Source organism: Equus asinus, chromosome 8, assembly GCF_041296235.1.
Source record: "Equus asinus isolate D_3611 breed Donkey chromosome 8, EquAss-T2T_v2, whole genome shotgun sequence".
NCBI classification, from domain to species: Eukaryota; Metazoa; Chordata; class Mammalia; order Perissodactyla; family Equidae; genus Equus; species Equus asinus.
The window spans coordinates 68,015,007-68,036,242 of record NC_091797.1 but is presented as its reverse complement, the minus strand read 5'-3'; the positions used below and the strand labels follow the sequence as shown (position 1 = coordinate 68,036,242).

Genomic DNA, 21,236 nt, shown 5'->3' with positions numbered 1-21,236 from the left:
AGATAGTTTTAGAAAAGAACCTACCCAATATCTTTCCCTGAAATGTCTAAAGCTATTTCTATTTAATACAATTCTCTCGCAAATAAAGATGATGACGTGGATGGTGCACAGCTAACTATTGTGTATAGGCATAGTGAGGCGCTGGCTAAAAAGAATGATACCTTTTATCTGTCCTCTCCAAAACAAACACGCAATGGGTCACATTTAAAGAAACAGTCACTTGTAATATATCAATGGCTGTAAAATGATTTTAAAAATTGTAGAATTTTACCCATTGGGATTTAATTTCTCACTGGCCCTGGAGACTGGGCATCGTGGAGAGGCACAGCAGTCTCCTATTTCACACACGTACGCTGGGTCAACAAAAGCTCCAAGACAAATACTTAAAGTGCCAAGCCTTCAAAGAGATTCCAGCCTAGTCTGCAACAAGTATTTATGGCATATTTTAGATCCCTACTTTTATAAATACAGACCGAATGTCGCACCCTGTAAACACTGAACAAGCCCAGTGTCAGGTTTCCTCGTGGAGGTCGCAGCAGATGGCTCTGAGGGTTGCCTTACCTGAGAGGGCATCCTGTGCTTCAAAGAAAGTACTAAGACCCCCTTTCACATACGCCAGGCTGCCTTCGCTCTTCTTACTAGCCTGTCTCTTCAGGTTGGTGACTGCCGTTTTGAGCTGTTCAAAACTAAAGTGAAAGAAAGAAACCAAAAGTTTGAGACTCCTAACAAGCAAAAGAGAAATAAGATAATGCATTAAGTGTAAAATACTGAAGCCTATGTTAAGAAAGATAGAATTGATATAATATGTAACCAGATAAGAACAAAAAGCTTTCCAATTCTTACCTAGATCTAAACCTTTTACTTATTATGCACGCCAAAATTACAGCAGCTATAAAAGAGTTTTGTAGCCCTCAAATGGTCATTCCAAACACATCAGATCACTAAAACATAAATAAATATGTAGATAATTTTATAACCGATACATATCTATTATGATTTGCCAGGTAAGGAGTTCTGAATATCGTCTCCCTGGTGGGAAGACCCGGCTCATGCAGGAGTGCCCGCTACCTACGGCAGGATCCTCTGCACGTTCGCTTCTGCCTTCTGGATGAAGCCAGGAACACTGCCGTCCTCACTACAGTAGTGCCAGTCCTCTGTCATCAGCAGAGAAATTACAGAAAACTGGCGATCAATGCACAATTTAAATAACTAAAAAGACCACCATATTTTATCTCCACAACTCAAGCAGAGAAAAAATAGGTAAGCCTCTGTATCGCAGAAGGTTTCTTTCCATTTGAGCTAAGAAAATTTGGCTATAAAACTTCAAATATATTCTTGAGTGCCGTGAAAGCCCTACACAGAAACAGAGATCAATCAATTCAGACTTACAGTAAATAGAAGAAGCACATCCCTAATGGGAAATCAGAACCATCTTCTACAATGAAAGATTTCAGACATCTGCTTTAAAAATTTATCAGGCCAAAGTCACTCTATGTATATACCAACTTTTCCTCATGTTTTCTAGTAATGGTTTTTATCCTAATAGGCAAAGGAAGAATTTCTCCCAAAGTACATTCCAACAAAGTTGATTTTTCAAGAATATAAATTTTAAGTGATAAACCATTCACTTATTCAAACAGTTTTACTAAGTGTAATCGTTTTAAACCAGTTTTGCAAAAAAGTTACAAACCTGCTCTTGTAGAGAGAGTACAACGTTATTAGCAAACAAAAAGGAGTAGTTTAATTTGTACATTTGACCCCACCTATTTTTTGGCTAATTTTAAGCCAAGTCTTTGCAAAATGATAAACCAACTCATCTTCTTTGCTCTATGGTCGGGGAAGGAGGTGTGTTCCCTATTGTACACCAGGACTTGAAAGTTTTGTTATCTGAACAGGAAGAGGTCACATTCAGATGCATCAGTTTAGATACCCAGCTGAGACTCCACAAAGTTTTAATGGGTTGCACAAATAATGAAATATATAGAAACAAGATGATACTAGGAAACAAGGCTCCTCTAATAACCCCATTCTATAAATAAGGAAATAGACACCCTGACATGTTCCTGAGCTCACCAAAGTGAAAGGGCTCCTCAGTAGCAGAGCCAGATCTAAAACCCATGTCACTGTGTGATCCTATGAGCCGCATCCGAGGAAAACTGCTCACAGTCAACTGTCTAGCATCCACTAACCTGGTGGTTGAGTGGTTCTCTATGAGATACCAGGAAGCCGAAAAATTCTCACTTGTAAAATCAGCACTCATTCCAGGAAACAGCATTTCTAAGTCCTTCTGGGGAAATTTACTTCTGAGAGAGAAAAAAAGGTTTAAAATATATCTCAGGTGCTATTACTACAAAGATGTAACAGACATCCCAGAGTACCTTGTGTAATAAATATGAATAAAAACCATCACAATTATACATCATACATTATGGAGCCTATGTCTGTGTGTGTGTAAAAATATATTTCCTACACTTCAGCTGATTTCCTATCATAGAAACTTTGATGGGATATATACAACAGGAAATTAGTTAAAATACAGAAATTACATCAATAAAAGAATATAAGATTCGAAGAGGCTGAGTTGAATCTTTATGAAATCTATCCAAACATAAAATCATTCCACACTCAATGATAAAAATCAAAATTTGGATACACTAAAATTTTAAAGCATTAAACCAGTTTGCTAAAATGCTTTTTGTTAAAGACCTATATGAAATTTGTTTTAACACATACTAATGCCTAATGATAATGCCTGATAAAATTAGATCTAAGTACACAGTACTTATATTACAGTCCATGTCTAGAATAATTTTAAGAAAAGCTTATGATAACAGGCAATATACTCATGCAGCTCACTTTCTTGCCATTATTTTCAAAGTCAACTTCTGGATCAATATATTTATTTATTTGTTCAAATACTAATTAAATATCCACTATAGGTCAGCCTCCAGGCTGGAGGTCAGACAGTTGTGTCTGAGAGCAAAAGTAACATGGTAGACCCTGCCCAACAAAGCCTACGAGCTAGCAGCCCGTCCTCGAGACCCTGCATCTATGCAGGATGAAGTCGAAGTTCGGTAGCCACATCTCTCCATGATCCGAACCTGCTTCTCTCAGGACTCATTTCTGCCACTCTAATCCTCAAACCTGAAGCTTCAGCAACTTCAAAGGGATCATATTTTCCTGTGCACATCATGTTTGTTTTTACTTCATTCCTTTGATCTTGCTGTCCCCTCTGACTGAAACATGTTCCCCACCCCCACTAGATAAGCCCAACTCACAGGGTATAGACAGGACACAACATTATGTTATAGCCCAGTGTCTCTTTAAAATTTATTCAATGGAGGAAATTATTCCTACCCTGGAAGAAAACGTGGGAAGGTCCAATGACGTTTTTTTTTTTGAGGGAGATTAGCCCTGAGCGAACATCTGCTGCTAATCCTCCTCTTTTTGCTGAGGAAGACTGGCCCTGAGCTACCAGCCGTGCCCATCTTCCTCTGCTTTATATGTGGGACGCCTACCACAGCATGGCTTGACAAGCGGTGCCATGTCCGCACCCGGGATCCAAACCAGTGAACCCCGGGCCGCTGAAGCACAACGTGCAAACTTAATCACTGCACCACCGGGCCCGGCCCCTCCAATGACCTCTATTCACTCTTATCTGAGAGAGTCTTGACGCCACATTATTACAAACACAACCTCGATTCAGAAAGCAGGCAGCCTTGTCCAAGATCCATACTCCATCTTCACCCAAAAGCACTCCCTGTTGGAGCCCCTCGACTTACAGGTGACCAATCCCCGTAGGCCCAATTTACAATGGCCTGGAAGCCACTCTCTCCAGTGAGGTGCTCACCTGGTCCCAGGAAACACCCTCCCCAAGGGGGACAGCTCTCCTATCCACCTGCACTGCTCGAGTGCCCTCAGCGCCAGGGCCTCTGTCTCACAGACCCAGGGAACACTTTTACCTGGGGGCCCCTGGAAGCCACACCCACCAGGCCTGAGTGAAGAAGGGCACACATCCTCCACACCATCCTCCACAGCCAGCACAGCTGTCGCCAAAGAAATCTTATGATCCTCCCCTTCTCCAGTGGCTCTCTTCATCCCTTCATGCTTTCTAAAGGGCAAGCGATGCAAAGAGCAAGATCACTTCTCCATGATTTCCTCTGTAAACCCTGCACTTCAATCTGGAATCCAACATCTATTGTGTCAGTACCTCAGTCGAGAGAGGAAGAGCCCCACTTTACCCTCCCTTATATTTACCTTTCCCACTGTGAAGTTTCCTTTTTTAATCAGGGGGAGAGGAAGCCCTGCTCAACACTGCAGTAACACACACCAAGAGGAGATGACACTTCGGTAAGTCATGGACAGCAACCTGGCATTAGCTCAGTGTTACTAACTCAAAGACTAAGTTGACCTTACATCTTTCCTCACTGGCTTCCAAAGTTAAAAGATTACAGTCTGAATCTTCTTGGGGGGGCGGTGGTGAACCATAAGCTCACTGGTCATTTTCACCAGACACAGTCTTGGAGAGGGAGCTGAACTCTGCATTTTTAGAAGCTTATTTTGGTTTGCATCCTTCATGCTGGCGTAATACTTTACTTAGTAACAAAATCCTGTCACCTTTGGAAGTTTTTCTCGTTTTACCTATTTGTACATCATGCCTCCGAGTTAGAACTCCTGGGGAGTGTAATGACTGAGTGAAGATTCAGGCTGAGCCCTGCTAAGTAACGGGAACACTTCCCTCTGATATGCAGAGGCTACACTCGTAGTTCTGTCTTAACTGGTGGGCTGTGTCTATCTCGAGTGCTGTGGCAAGGACCACATGGCCGTCTCTAAGTTGAAAGAACAGCAGGATGGATTAGTGGGATCTGTCATCAGTGTGAGGGAGAAGAGCATGGTGGCATAACCACCACTTTTCTGTCAAACTTACTTCTAAACGATACTTACACTGGCATTCTATGCAGTCCTAACACTTCACTGGCTCAGAAAGTTAAGTAATCTTAACAGAATCAAAAAGTACTACAGAATCACCTCATGACAACTAAATTCCTACTATTAACAGTCTTTACAAATTATTCAACTATGTGAAATCCTCATTTAGCAGGAAGCAGTTCGAAACTCACAGATTAAAGACACAGCTGACAAAAAAGCAGCAGAATGGACTGTAGTTTTATTTTGGCTGGGTGGTTCCCTGCCCATCATCGAAGCAGAATGTGAAGAGGGGTGGCTGGTGTTAAGAATGACACTATCAAAAAAGGGTGCACGACACAATGAGAACACGTAAAGCAAAAAAGTATAAAATGCAGACACAACACTCAGAAATACAGCAGTCATATGCCATCGTGAAATGGTTAAGACTACAGTCCCCATAGGTCTGACGGTTAAATCACACCCAACAATATTTACTTCAAAAAAACAGGGCAGCCCAGCGGCATAATCGTTGGATTCATGCACTCCACTTAGGTAGCCCGCGGGTCGCAGGTTTGGATCCCAGGTGCGGACTTACACACCGCTCATCAAGCCATGCTGGGGCAGCATCCCACATACAAAATAGCTCAAGACTGGCACAGACGTTAGCTCAGGGCCAATCTTCTTCACAAAAATTAAAACAAAAAACATAAAAACAAAACTGTATTTGTCTTTCCCTGTCTGGCATAACAAGATCAAGGTCCATCCACGTTGTTGCAGATAGTAGGATGTCCTTCTTTCTCGTGACTGAACAATATTCCATTGTATATATACCACATCTTCTTTATCCCTTCACCTGTTGAACATTTAGGTTGTTTCCGTCACTCGGTTACAGTGAATAATGCTGCAATAAACATGGGAGTGCAGAAAGCTCTTCAGTGTCCTGATTTCGTTTCCTTTGGATATACACCCGGAAGTGGGATTGCTGGATCAGATGGTAGTCCTATTTTTAATTTTTTGAGAAACCACTATACTGTTTTCCACAGTGGCCGCACCAATTTACATTCTCATCAACAGAGTACAGGGTTCCCTGTTCTCCACATCCTTGCTAGCACTTGTTATCTCTTGTTTTTTTGATAATAGCCATTCTAACAAGTGTGAGATGATATCTCATTGTGCTTTTGATTTGCATTTCCCTGAAGATTAATGATTTTAACCACCTTTTCATGTACCTCTTAGCCATTTGTATGTCTTCTTTAGAAAAACATCTATTCTGTTCCTCTGCCCAATTTTTACTTTTAAATTTTTTTTCCTTCCTTCTTTCTTTCTTTCTTTCTTCTTCTTCTTTTTTTTTGCTAGGGAAGATTGGCCTTGAGCTAACATCTGTGCCAATCTTATGTGGGATGCCAGCACAGCATAACCGACTGACGAGTAGTGTAGGTCCATGTCCAGGATCCAAACCCACAAACCTGGACTGCCAAAACAGAGCACACTGAACTTAACCACTACGCCATGGGGCTTGCCCCTTCTGCCCATTTTTTAATCGGATTGGTTTGCTGTTTTTTTCCTTTTCTTTTTTTTTTTCCTCCTGCTATTGAGCTGTATGTATTCTTTATATATTTTGGATATAAACCCCTTATCAGATTTGCAAAAACATGTGGAATACAAAGAAAAAGTCAAACTCAGAAACAGAGATTAGAAAACTGGCTGCCAGGGCCTGGAGGGGGTCATGGGGACAGGCTGGTAAAGGGCACAGATTTTCAGCTGTAAGATGACAGGTTCTGAGGAGCTAATAGATAACACGGTGGCTACAGTTGATAACACTGTTTTATATATTTGAAATTTGCTACGAGAGCAGAAATTAAATGTCCTGACCAAAAGCAAGATAAATATGTGAAGTGATGGATGTGTTAGTTACACTAGATGGTGGGAATCCTTTCACAATGTATACATACATCAAATCACCAAGATGCAGACTTTAAATATTTTACGAATTTGTCAATTATACCTCAATGAAGCTGAAAAACACGTAGGAAAAAACCTGGATATACATGGCACATTATAGAAACAGTTATATCCTAAATAGTTAAAATGCTTCAACTGGTGATACTGAAAGATGCAAACCTACAACTATCTAGAACTTCTCACATTTAAAATTCATCTGGTTCTTAAACTTCAGTAACATCCCATTTACGATGTACTAAATTGTTATTTTTATAAATATAAATAGATCTGTTTTATCACAAGATAAAGGCCTGATGTCTAGTGAGGGCTCTAGGAGACGAGCTATGAGAAACTCCCCTACCTCAGGAGGTCCCCCCACCTCCCACCTCCTCAAGAGGGAACAGGAACGGCCTAGCTGGTTCCAGAACACAGCTGGGGCCACACACACTAGCAGCGGAGTCTCCAGGCAATAAAGAGAAGCACACGCACAGCACGCGGCCGCAGGCTCTGCACCCTGACCCCCTGGATGAGGGCACGGATGGGAGGAGGAGGGGAGAAGATCCTGGCTCTGAGTCTGGCATCAGTGTGAGTGGTGACGAGGAGCCTTCGGCATCTTGGATAGGCCACGTGCTCCCACCAGAGAGATCTACTCTGAGTGTGAAGCATTAATCCACTTCCTAGTATCTCACTTCTTATGTACTATTTTCCTCTTACATTTAGCTCCTTCAGGCACCTAAATGGGTCAGGCAGAGTTTGAAAAGTATTGGATCTCTTGATCAAAATACTATCTCCTAGTACCCAAATCATCACCCCTAAGACTGAGTTTATTTTACAGTAATTTCTTACTTGAAGACATTAAAACTCTTTTGCCATTCTTACTGTATCTACTTAAATTGGAAGAAGAGTATTGAGACCTACACTAGGAATCAGACTTACAAGGTAAGATAGAAACTACATTAAAGATGACAAAATTCTAACACAGAGATATGAAACAATTTGCCCCAAATCACATAATTAAGTCCACTGTTGGTCAGTGACCCAACATTCATTCTCCACCGTCTCAGACAAAACAAGCACATGCGGCCTGGGACCACCACCTTCCCTGAGGAAATGTCAATCACCCCAGCCCATCACGCTTATCATATCACACACAGCCTGGGACTGCCACCTTCCCTGAGTACATATCAATCACCCTAAGCCCATCACGCTTATCATATGCTCCTTGCTATTTATTGACTGATCTTGTTGTGACAAATGATGTCAAAGTAAAGATCTGCTGGAGCACTTCTGGGAAAGGTCGCCACACTTTTAAGGAGAATCAAGAAGAGATAGTGTCTTTTTGCCTCTAGACATTATTGTATTTTATTATTTATTGTGTATTATTATTGTTTCAGTAATATTATATTATATTGTTGTTTCAACACCAGAAATTGCTAAACCATTTTGTAATTATGAAGGAAATCAGTGTTATGCTAAGGGCAGCAGGACAGCAAATACAGTTCCTTACATCTTGGTGACATTGCTGAGTCACTGACTCAATCAATCATGGAGTCCACCATCTCTGGACTTCATACATTATGAGAAAATAAATATCTTTTTTGTTTAAGCCAAAATTAATCTTCACGTTCTGTTACTTACAGCTGAAGGCATCCTGAGTCACTATTCTATCCCAAAATATATGTCTAAATATACTAAATCTTTTACAGAAACACTTCAAAATGATGGTGAAATAGAAGACCTGGAAAAAACAGACAGTGAATGACAATGCCAAGAAGCAATGATGCTCTACAGGGAACAGACCTGAAAAGCAGAGGTGACCCATGAGTGCGCATAATGGCAGGCAACAGTAAGAGCCAGGGTCAGGAGCCTCGGCTCTGGCTCAACCTTGAAGTCGGCTAGATGTGTCCGCACAACCTTGGAAGTTATTCAATCTCTCTACAGTTCCATTTATTCATGAGGAAAATGGGATCATAATATCTTCCTCTTACAAATGTTTTGAGGATTAAAGTAGATAGTGCATGTGGAAGGCTTGGCAGTTTCTGACACACAATAAATGCTCAAAAACGTTATTCACTGTTATTTTTATTCTTTACACAGTTCTTTATGTTTTACAGACTATTTTGATAAGTACCATTTTATTTGATTCTCATAACACAGTGGGTTAAATATTCCCATATTATAGTTAGGAAATAGCCTCAAAGAGGTTGCACATAAATAGTCAAGATTTGAACCCGGTACTTGCATTGTCAAATAAAGCAGCAGAGAATCTCCAGTACAAAATAAAACCACAACTACAAATCTAGAAAGAGAGAAACATAGGGGGAGAGTGAAGTTGATTTAGAATGCAGGAAATTGCTAAAGGTCTTAATAACAGTGTTAGGAAAGGAAGAAGCACTATGTCAACGAAAGTAAGGAAGAATGGAGATAAAGCCTAAATGTTTGCTCACAGTAACTGGATTTGAAGGTTTAACATACCAGGCATAGCGATGGCTTAACAAGTCAGCAAAAGAAAGGCAATTAGTTTAGCTGAGTAATCCAAACTAAACCTACACTTTAAATCTACTAGCATGGAGCTGGAAAATGAAGGCAACACACACTCAGCTAGTCAACGCATGAAACACTCGCACTAAGGAGTCAAAACAGTTCAGCAGCTGACAACTCTTGCCACCCCTAAAATATATGCCTTCCATTAGATGGCAGTGTGAACTCAGATTTAAATCATCTGAAGAGGGTTAGCCCACACATAGGAAGATCCAGGTCTATAAACCGAGCGGTCAGATATAAAATTAACAGGAGTGTTTGTAACACATCAGCATTCACTTTCAAGTATGAGAACGACCTGCAGGAATGACCTGTGAGCGAGCAAAACAACACAAGTCATTTTGAGGAAAATTCTAATCGCCCCACCCAGAGTGCGGGCCGGCTACAGCTGTGCTGCTGTCTGCATTGAGGAGCACACGTTTCCTGATTTGGAGAGAGAAAGAGGCAAGGCAGGGAGCTGACAGTCAAAGCAGGCTTACGTAGTTCTGTCGAGGATGTATATATTACATTCACTTCTTTTAGCTTCAAGTTTTAGCACCTTTGTTTTCACTTTGCTGTATTAAATATTATGAGCCTGTTTTTGGTTGTTTGTGTGCTGCTGTTGTTTTCTTTTTTTGGTCTGAAACAGTTTCTGGACTTAGGCACTATATCACAGCCCACAAATCTGTTTTTATAAAATTTCTAAAAGGTAAATTTATCCAAGGCTCTTCTCCTCTACACTCATACTAAGCATTATTTTGCCACCTTTCCTTGTTTTCTAAATGTAGCGAGAAAATTGGTCAGCTTTTCTTTCTACTGGAGAGCTAAACTGATGAGAAGAAACTCCAACTTGCATCGCCCATAAAACCCATGTGGAAACAAAACAAGCTTGAGTGGCGCATCCATTGACTACTCCAGATAGCCATTCCCAGGCAATAATTCCACCAAAAAAGTTGTACATCATATAAAAATAGGTTCAAAGCTCCACTTCTATGTCCTCACTCTGATGTATGTACTACCTCCAAAAACATTATTTATAAATATTCTTATGTTAGGCAAATATTACTTTTAAGATATAAAACCTAGCGAAGACTTTTACTCAATATGAATCTGTTTTTACCTTCTTTTTCAGTTTAAATAGTTTGTCTCCATTACAATTTAAGCTGTGCAAAGAACACTTCTATTTGTGACATTAGGTATAACAAATCAGAAATATAGACTTTTTATAAGAAAATCCTAGTCTCAGTTCAAAGTGAAGTGATTTTTGTCTGAGCAATTAGTAACACTTTTATAAGTATCAAGGCACCAGGTGTGCAAAACATTAGTTAAAAATTTAGTAATATGAAGGATGTTAGCAGTCGAAGGAGGCCAATAAATGCCAGTAGTTAAACTTGTGGACTGAAAGACGACAGCATGCATGCTGGGTACACCAATAAAATATTTATTAAACTCAGACTCACACCGAAGAACCACAAGAAAACTACACTGTTACTCTCACTTGCTTTCCATATTCAGATGAACACCACCACACCACAACACCAGGACCCCTCATTGTTCCACACTGTACATCTGTCAGCTGAAGAGAATTTCCATAAACATTCATTGCAATTACCAGGAGCTGATTCATCTTCCAAAGGCGACCTTACTACTTTAATCTGATAATTCATCAGGACCACAGGAGAGTATTTTATAACAAGTAGTCATAATTCCTCAAACCTTCTCATTTAATATATTTCAACAAGCAAATAATGTTAAAACTCTGTTATTCCTTCTCCAATGACATTTTTTTAAAAATTAAAAATAGGTCCTCTCCAGCCTTTTAATTATAAAAGAAATCCCCAAATGACATTAATAAACAGAAATAAAAGACAGATACTAAGGAAACACTCTTAGGGACTCTAACCTGAATGTAATACCATTCTCTACGGAGACCAAAGCTTCTACATAAAAAATATTAAGTGAATCAGGAAAATAAAACCTAAACCAATATTTTAACATTTTATATTTAACACTTTAACATTTAATATTTTCGCCTTTCCCTTTCCTTTTTTCTCTTTTTTTAAAATAAGTCTTCTCTATCTGAGATTAAAGAATTCAATAAAATTAATGCAGTTTGCCTGACAGTATCTTTAAAAAAATTAAAAGGAACCTGGAAAAGCATTTTTCTGGCCAAAAACATTCTCTTTTCTTGTTTCTATACCTATTCCTACTTTCACCTTTCATTTTCTTGCTTCTTAGTATCTCTATCCTCTCTTTCTTTTGACCAGAAAAATTGCAAAAGACTTTAAATGGGCAAAAAGATGAAGGGACAGCCTGTCAGGGCGTGGAGGGCCTCCCAGGGCTCTTGGATTCTGCGGGGATCTGTGCCTTTCTTCGTCTCCACTGTCCAATCTGTTACAGAAACAGAACTACGTGTGTGCAGGACTGATGGTGGATCCCTGGCCATACAAATACCTGTCGGGTGAAGATGCACCTGATTACCACAGCTGAAGTGGCCAATTCTGCATCTTTTAGCATTTCTCATTGCCTATTACATCTGTCCTCTGGAATTCCCTTTGAACTGGTTTTAACATTTGATTGGTTTCCCCATTAATTAATGAATTAAATAAAAGCTCTGACATGTTCACTTTATATTTGCCTAAGAGTCATGATTTCACCTTTTCAAAACTATCCTTTAAATATCCCAGGGCTGAACAAATTATTACTGAAACTTAAGGAACAGCTGGAAAGAAATATTATTGTTGATTTTATCAGCCTTGAAGCACTTCTTGAATTAATGTACTTAATAACTATTTTAAGATTTTAACACTAGTACTCTGAAATCTTAATAGTCATTAAAAGAGATTCTTTTCCTAAGTGTCGGAGCAATGAATAGTACATATGCAAAAAGAGCAAAGAACCCTAGTGATAACGGCCAACATCTACAGCACTTGCGACCAGCAAGACACTATTCTAACGCACTGTTCTCAGTGCATCACCGAGTCCTCACAACCTCACTGTGACAAGGCGCTCCATGCTGCACCTCAGGAAACTGAGGCAAAGGGAACTCAGATAACTCTCTCAAAGTCACACAGCCAGTAAGTGGTAGAGCTCTGATTCAAACTGCGAGAGTTTGGCTCCAGACTAAATTAGACCACCTCTCAGAGACGAAAGAAAGGAAAATTTTTAAAGAGCCAAGCACTTTCAGTGCTATTATTCCTGGCTGCTGTTAACAACGTTACAAAAGGATTATCGGCAAAGGTACTAAGGAAAACTGCTTTTACAGAGAGTTGAAGCCAAACCTTTTTGTGGGTAGCAGCAATAAACAGGAATGATAAAGACAATCGCAAGATGAGAGGACATGAGAAGGTAAAGCGACTAAATAAGGGGTGGGTCATACACCAAAGTAAAAATTAAGGAAATCCATTTTATGATAGTAGACATCCAATTGTCTTGTCCAAGGCTCAAACAAAATTTATCCAATATCCCTACACTCCTGTGCCCATGTACAAAATTGGTATCTTCCTTAGGAAAGAGCGATCGAAAGGGCCCTCCTGCTCTGCACTTCCACTGTAAACGGCTTTGGAAAGAAGGTGGCTTTAGAGAGGACTGCAGCAGGCCGGCCGCTAGAACAGTTTACTCTCAACTGCGAAGTCTATTCATGCTTAACACTGGGCTCAAATAAATATCTAGCAATTACCATGCTTTCCTAGACTTTCTTGATCCTTAAACTCTTAATTTACACAGGACTGAAATCCTCAAAACAGCTCCAGAAAGACCCATACTGCCAAAAAGTTTCAAAGACATGACCGAGGACAGTCCAGGCTCACCGAAAGCTGCTGGAAAGCTCCAGGACCTTTTCAACACATGACAACTTCCCAAGACAAACGCTCCTCCCTCTCAGCCGGGGGTAAACTCTAGTAGGTGACAAGGAAGCTTACTTATCTGAACTACTAATGGTCTTCAAGTGTAGGCCTGACAGCTAAATACACAAAGATTAGTGGAGAACTTTCTCCATCCCTAGAAAAACCCAAAACAAAGCTCCGGTCAAAGTATTAACAGAACTAATTTGTCACCTTCAGTAAGTGCTTATGGAGACTCATTCATTATATAACTTCATAAGCAGAATCACTAAGGTCAGAAAATAAATTAGACATAATTAATGTGTTAGATGAATTGTTTAAGTAAGATGTAAGGTTAAAGGTACTAATTATAAAAGTTACTAAAACATTATACTAGGCAGTGAGAAAAGAAAATTCTAGGTTTGGTTAAAGACATCTTGAAAGATATTATTTACCTACCACAATTCTGGTAAAATAAATAAGTCTGGAGTAAGAATCAATTATAGGTAGGGGTTACAAACAAAAGGAGAGACTACACTGGATCTAATTATTCTAAAACATTTCCCAAAAATATCAAGCAAACGGAAAATTCTATTTTGATTTCAAGTACCATCTAAAAATTTAAACTTACCAACTCCAAATAACGTATTTATTCTCATATCACTAAAAGTACTAGTTACTAAAAATTTCAAGACACTTTTCTTCTTCACCAGGTGTAAACTAAGAGAACTAAGGAGGTAAGCATTTTTTGCCAAAAGTTTTAACTAATTGGAAAGTTCACTCCCGGCAAAGCCGACCAGGCTTTGGAAACAACACTTGTCTCTCAACAATTGAGTCTTCAATTATGCTTCCCTGGATGTTTCTGGAGTTTGACTCTCTTCACTCTAAATATATAAAACTTTCCAGCAACTAAAAATAAAGAAAACTGAAGGCAAGACAGTACTCACTTTTCAATCTCAATGCCGAGGGGGTTAGAAGGACGTAGGGACAAGGGAGGAATTCCTTTATTCCTGTCAGTACGCATGTCATAATAATTCATTTCATCAACCCACACAGCAGACTGATCCAGAATACCTACCCAAATGAGAAGAACATCCTTAGTAAGACAGAGACTCCCCCACGACTTTCTAAGTCTCGCCAAACTCCTTTACTTTTTAAAGACCTAATATGAAATGCACACTAAGGCAATTTTTAAGAGATTTGAGGGCACAAAAGCTGAGTTTTATTTTGTTTTTTTAATGGCTGGTGGCTTGATTAAAAACACTAAGAATCTATAAAAAGGCAAGAACAACACTTCTTGGTTCACTTTCATTGTACATTATTCAAGACAGAAGACAAATTAAGCTTCTGAGAAAACGTTCCGCTAAAACAAATGTATTTTACAAATAATAAACAGTACAATTAGTTTGGTAAATTCAACAAAATATATATATTTTATATAGTTATACAAAGAAATCCTTATATAAAGAAATCAATCCTTCTATAAAGGAATCAGACAACTTCCAAGGAATGCATGGCTTATGCAAACTAGGATATTCAAAAGAACGACTGGGAGGATCCTGTGAACAACACAATCTCTGAAACAGTACCCTCTTTTACGGGACCAAGCTCTTTGCCATCTACCTTGGCACAGGAAGACCGCTTACCACCTCCAGACATGGGCTGCGCAGAAATGGGCAAAGCACCAGCACACAGAGAGGAGGGGTTGGGAAGTCTTCACTGAAGTATTTGATCCCAGGCACCTTCTAGCTGTGTGACCCTTTGTGAACCCACTAATTCCACCAGCACCCTCAGTTCCGCCAGGATGCAACAGGAGACTCTGCCAGAGGAGACGCTCAAGTGCACATCCTCCAGAGCTCAGTTCCATAAGCCTTTATTGAGCCTACACTGTGCTACATCCTCTTTTAGTGCTTTCAAATAAGTTTTCTCTATCTACTGTATAAACGTGATGTAAGATGATGCTGGATTCTGTCAAAATGTCTTAAATTTAATTTAAGCTAAATTATTTACTTTTCTATATAGGAGAAAAGTACAGCCTGGGTTTAGTTATGCCTGTCATATTCCTACATCATACAAACATTTATCAAGTATTGACCTTGAGCAAGAAATGACAGGACCACAAAGATGAACCTGACATTTTAGTAGGGGAGGTGGCCATGCACAGAAATAGCTACGAAAATAATAATTAAAAATTATTAACTTATGGAGCACTTACTTTGTGTGAGTACTTCACATGCATGTCCTAACGCATTTACCCCTGTGGGGTGTGTAACACTATTATTCCACTTTTACCCACGAAGAAACTAAGCACCGAAGTACCACCGCTAGGAGTGCTGGAGCACAGATCAGCATCCAGAGTCGGGCTCCTCAGCCCAACTTCTTAACTATGCCTAATATGGAGGCAAGTGTTAAGTGCATAAAAAAGCAACACACAAAGTGCTATGGGGTACAAAGAGCGGTTCTTTCTAGTTTGGAGGGCTAAAGGTACACCAGACTAGCAACATTGCACACAGGCCTCAAGGGATGGGGAAAACAAACAAAAAGAGAGCATTATTTACATAATATTGCTGTTAATTTGGCCAAATTGGGAGGATGTGTCACCTTAAATCGTAACTGTATAAAAGAAAGAAATGCAATTATTGTATTCAAGATCAAGGAACTAAAATTGGCATATCCAAATGTTAAATGAGCAGACTTTGTAAAGAATTCAGAGTGACAGTTCTCTCCTGATCATCACCCTTAGTTTCACAGACTGTGATCAGGAAACTGCCTTTTGAACAGTAATGTAGATTTAACCAATATCCTATTCCTGTCCAAATAAACATGAACTGACTCTAAGTTAATGAGATACAAGAGGAGGTAAATTTTATACTAATCTATCAGCTTTAAATTTTAAAAGACAAACTATTTTTATTTTCTTCTTTAGAATAAAGTCATGAAAGACGATACCTATTTTTTCAGGTTTGAGGAGCTTGAAAGAGACTGTTGAGGTTCCTCTGCCACCTGACTTGGTTGTGACAATAATGTCTCCTTTGTCATTTTTGGCTTGTCCCACTCGACATACTATTTTACTTGGTGACATCCATTCTGCCGTCAGGAGGCAATTATGTCCACAAATTGTCAAACCTGCAAATAAAAGCATGCATGTAACAAAGTTCAAAAGAACAATGAGAAGGGGGGGCGCCCAGCCCTGTGGCCTAGCAGTTAAGTTTGGCACCCTCCACTGCAGCATCCTGGGTTCAGCTCCCGGGCACAGCCTTACACCATTCATTGGCAGCCAGGCTGAGGCAGCGACCCACATACAAAATAGAGAAGATTGACACAGCTGTTAGCTCAGGTGAATCTTCCTAGGCGGGGTGGGAGGAGGGACACAAAGCAATCATACGACTTAGACATGTCTATTACATGAAAAGACAATTCTTCTCCTGTTAGTAATACCAGGCCGTTTTAATGAACTGAAAAATAAATCTAGAAATAACATTTCCTTGTTCAGTAGTTTGTTATTTCTATTACGGAGTACACCCAATATTATTTGCAAATATACTGCTGTCTGTATAGATTTTTATCTATTCTGTTTTTTCTCTAATATTTAAGACTTCTTTTAGATTATATTTAAGTTTCTTCAAACATCAATGGGATCAGAAAATGATGACCATAATAATTATGTGTAGGCATTCCAGATTACTTAGACTATGAGAATCTTACATTGCTCTCATAGGTGTTAGAAGGGGAATTACTGCTATTATTAGAAGTGTAAGTTATTGATATCAGATTCTGAAGTATATTAATAAATGTATATATCACTCCCTAAAAATATATTCATCCATCTTCCTGAAAATAATCAGCAAGTACTTTTACTAGTGTTCAATCATACGTGGTATTACAGAATGAACTAAATTAGATGCTTTATGCTTTATTTTCAGCATAGCCTGGAGTCTGGTAAATGTTCTCAGCATTACTAGATGACTATTACATTTTTCTATCTGCATATCAGTCCTAGAATGGCAGTTCATGCTGCCCTAGGGTTCCCTAATGATACTGTCACTATACTACGTTCTGCTCTCATAGGAAACTGTGACGTCAGCTCCCAAAAGGTCAACTCCTGCCTGGCACCTCCGGCTCAATGCCATGTAAACCACAATGTAGGCAGGAAGCAAACAGGGAGGCACTGAAAGCCTGCAGTGAGGAGGGCATGAGTCAGGCAGAACACACCACCACGTGGACACGCTAGTGCCAGCTAGTCTACTCGCTTATTTCCTTTCTATTTCCCACTTCCACAAAAACAGAGACCCATATAATAAATATTCATGGAGAAAATAAACCAGAGTGTACACGGCAAAGACGCAGACACTTCACATTTTCTTTTCTCATTAACATTTTACACTGCTCGGCAGTCAAGTTTGCCAATTGCAATTTTTTCCAGATACCAGGAACATCTCAACTAATGTCAAATTTGGACGAAAAAATGTAGGGAGAGATTCAAGTCATCTTTTGTTACCACTTAAAGCACCATTTAGTAAGAACATTATATTAACCATAAGGAAATAAAAACAACTACGTACATTTTAAAGACATATTTACATCTATTGAAATAATGAATTTTAGAGATTTCCCTAAGACATCTATTATTCATTCACATATGGATTTTTGTTTTTCCAATAACAGCACTTAAAGGTTCCTTTAGGACTAACTTTTCTGTTGGTTTTTTTAAATGTGTAATGACATTTACACATTTTTAAATATATTCATAATTCAAAATTATTTTAAAAAATAATTTTGTCTTTGATATATTTTCCTGACATCAATTTTTATCATGAAAAATTTAAACAATTTAAGCAACTGAAAGCACCCTGTAACTCCTCTCCGTCCCCAAGAGAAGTGCTGGCAAACACTTCAACGCACGTTTGCGCCAATAATTTTTAGGCACACATACAGCAACAAAATGAATGGGAAACGTTTTCGTTTATAAACTGTTTAATTATAGATGGTGGATATTTTGATAAGACTCTAGGTTAATACATAAATTAATATTTTTAAATTTTATAATATCAAAAAGATTCTTGTGATTTTAAACATTAACTCACTTCAGAAAGGAGAATAACTCCACATTTACGTCAGGGCTTAATGTAAAATCATTCCTAACACAAGTTCCCTGCTGGAGATCTATCTTTGACTGAAACTAAGGAATGGAGCAGATTTCAGATATACAGACATTAAGTCTTAAAAACACATTCAGATGAGTCAACTTGAAGGGTATCAGTGAAGGTACAAGTTGGAAAAAAGCTACCTAGAACAACAGTTTATCCATCTAGCATACGTACTATCAAGATTCCTCTGACTTAATATCTGCTCTGCATTTTAACTAAAAAAAATTAATAATCACCATCTAATTTTAAACATAGATTCAAAAAGATGATTTTCAATGTCATGAAAATTAAATACAATCCTAAGACCCATTTCTTAAGCACATTTTTGCTAAGTTACTGAAAGCTAAATAATCTGCTTCATGAAATAAAATAACATCTTCTTTTCTTAAGTAACTTGTAGAATGTCAAATAAACTGTTTTTATAGTATTTTACTTGGCAGTGTAGACATTATCTGAGTTAAAAACACTTAAATTACTTAGTAGGTTAAGTTTGCTTTTTTAAAAACTGGTTTCTTGGCAATACATAGGCAGGTTGAAAGCCGAACTAGCAAGGTTTATAAGAGTAATATACACTTAGTCGAATAAGAATAGCACTGCCTGAAGCTACAGCAAGATTAAAATTTACACAGATTAGTAACTGTCATGTTTCAGAGCTCACAATGTCTGCCAGTTAAAATTTGGGACATAACTTCCATCTGTATGGTCTACTTCCAGCATTCTGGGGATTTTTCCACTCTGGATAAAGAAAAATCTGGAATGAGCTATGTCAAAAAAGAAGACATGGGATTAGATGAAACTATCTTCATAAAAACAATTAAGTTAAGTTATATTTATTGAAGAAACAAAACATATAGCTAGAGAAAACAATATAACCTGAGACATATTTAAATAACACTGGCGAAAAGAATTAGTTGGAAAGTACAAAACTTGGTTATGAAACTTAGTGCTGAGCCTTCCTGACTCTCTTTTCAAAGGGTTTTCTGGATGGCCAAAGGCCCATCTGTCAACCAGCAGCTACAATGCAGGAAAAACAAGTGTCAACTCATGCTCTCCAGGACGGTACCAAAGGGTCCCTCAGAGATTAAGAAATGAGTCAACAGAATGTCTGAATCCAGATAAACTTATGTGGGGAGTCAGAACATATATTCAGCAGCATATACTGGAGTCTCTGCCTTCCTCGTTCTGAAAGCATCTGTATAACCTCATATAGAATTCACAGAAAAATAATCCTAACTCACCATACAATTAGATTATAATTTGCTCTCTACCCTGGCTATTCCGGACACTCATTTGTATTTTAAAAAAAAAAAAGATTAGGCTCTCTCTTTAGAGACTGAGATCCTAGCAGACCAGAGCATTTGTTTTCAGTTTTAGAGGAGATTAAGATAAGCCAGGAGTGAGAGGCATGCTCACATAAGCCAGCAATAAGGGACCTCCATGCCTGGAAGGTGGGAAACACACTATGCCAACCAACACATTAAAATATTTATGCAGTGCCAACAGGAAGCATAGTTCTCTATCATTCACGTCCTCGAGCTTAAGACAAAAACATATGGAGCCTAAAAAACTAAATAAAAAGACAGATTAACATGGATGGGAATTATTTTGAAGAGATTTTTTTGGTTGTAAATCTCAATCCTTGGCAGGCAGAGACTCCTGGTATTTCAGATCAATGGTGGTATTCTCAACCATGATGGAGCATCGACATGGCAGAGAAAAGGAAACGAACAGATCCGTAGGTCATGGCGAGGATACACACCTGGTCAGAACAGACAGTCTCTCTGGGTGGAGTGCAGTGAGAGCCAAGTGGTACTGACATCACCAGCAGATGGAGTTCAGATTTGATGGGAAGAGCAATAGAGCACAAAAGAGACATAATTCAGAGCATTGAGAAAGAATGCAGACAGTTGTATAGAGCGGGAAAACTAAAGAGAGCAAGAATAGCTATGAGGCTCTTTTGGCAACCCGAGCAGGAGAAAACAAAGCTTAGGAAATGGAAGCAACTCTCAGGCCAGGAAACTTTCTGAAGGCTTTGCTGAAAGACAACACAGACAAGATAAAAGAATGACTTTAACAGAAAAATCAGAAAAACAAATAATTCTTTCATTTTTATTCAGATCATTCTGTATAGACCACAATGATGTTTTTCTATCACCTTCACGATCTCAAAATAATATATCTTACCTCAGTTGCCCAACATAAAAATGTGTTTACCATGGACACATAGCATAGTCCTCGCCCTTACCTATGAGGTCAGTTGGGCCAGTGCCCAGGTTTTCTCCTCTAATTGTGACCTTTGTCCATGGTATTCCTTCATTTGGAGAGATGCCTGTCACAAGAGGGGGCTGTCGTGATCGAGACATTGTGCTTTGTTAAGCAAACTGGAGATGTAGTTACAGAAGTAATCTGTTAAAAGAGAAAGGAAAAAAAAAGGATTAGTGCCAACTGAGATTAGCATTGACTAAAAATACAAGAATGCTAGACATTCAGTACCAAAATATAAAAAGTATTCTTAAACACACAGTTTTGATTTTTTTAGCTGTGATTTAGCCTCTCTGCCAACATCTACTGAACATTAAGTTTACTAAGGACACTTTAGTTAGTTCTGCAAGAGAAATATCATAACAGTAACAGAAAACTAAGCCCTTGGTTCTAGAACTTTCAATATCATGACAGATAGAGCCTAATGTCACCATTTAGCTCCATGCCTATGCCTGCCAAATCCCAAATACACACTAAAAACTCTTCTACTCTGAAAGTTGTTTAAGGAAGATATTCTGATTCATTATATTCATAAAAATTAAAGTGCATTTATATTCCTACCGATGTACTGAATTTCACTTCATTTTTGCATTATACTTAGTAATAAGAACTCTTTTTTACTGTGCTCAAATAAATA

The 21,236-nt window shown here is 38.7% G+C and overlaps 1 protein-coding gene across 15 annotated transcripts in view; it reads right to left on the bottom strand.

Moving 5' to 3' along the window:
* Nucleotides 1–21,236, bottom strand: part of EXOC2 (exocyst complex component 2) — a 203,072-nt gene that overhangs the window by 127,416 nt on the left and 54,420 nt on the right. For 12 of the 15 annotated variants that reach the window (XM_044773364.2, XM_070515744.1, XM_070515756.1 and 9 more), the window contains exons 2-6: nucleotides 20,583–20,743; nucleotides 16,140–16,316; nucleotides 14,138–14,264; nucleotides 2,190–2,303; nucleotides 562–686 (exon numbers count right to left, since the gene is read on the bottom strand). In XM_044773364.2, the coding sequence (XP_044629299.1) occupies nucleotides 562–686; nucleotides 2,190–2,303; nucleotides 14,138–14,264; nucleotides 16,140–16,316; nucleotides 20,583–20,700 (661 nt within the window). In that variant the 5' untranslated portion in view covers nucleotides 20,701–20,743. Of the gene's footprint in view, nucleotides 1–561; nucleotides 687–2,189; nucleotides 2,304–14,137; nucleotides 14,265–16,139; nucleotides 16,317–20,096; nucleotides 20,373–20,582; nucleotides 20,744–21,236 lie in introns of all 15 variants that reach the window. The other 3 variants (XM_070515754.1, XM_070515755.1, XM_070515750.1) reach the window with 2 other exon arrangements.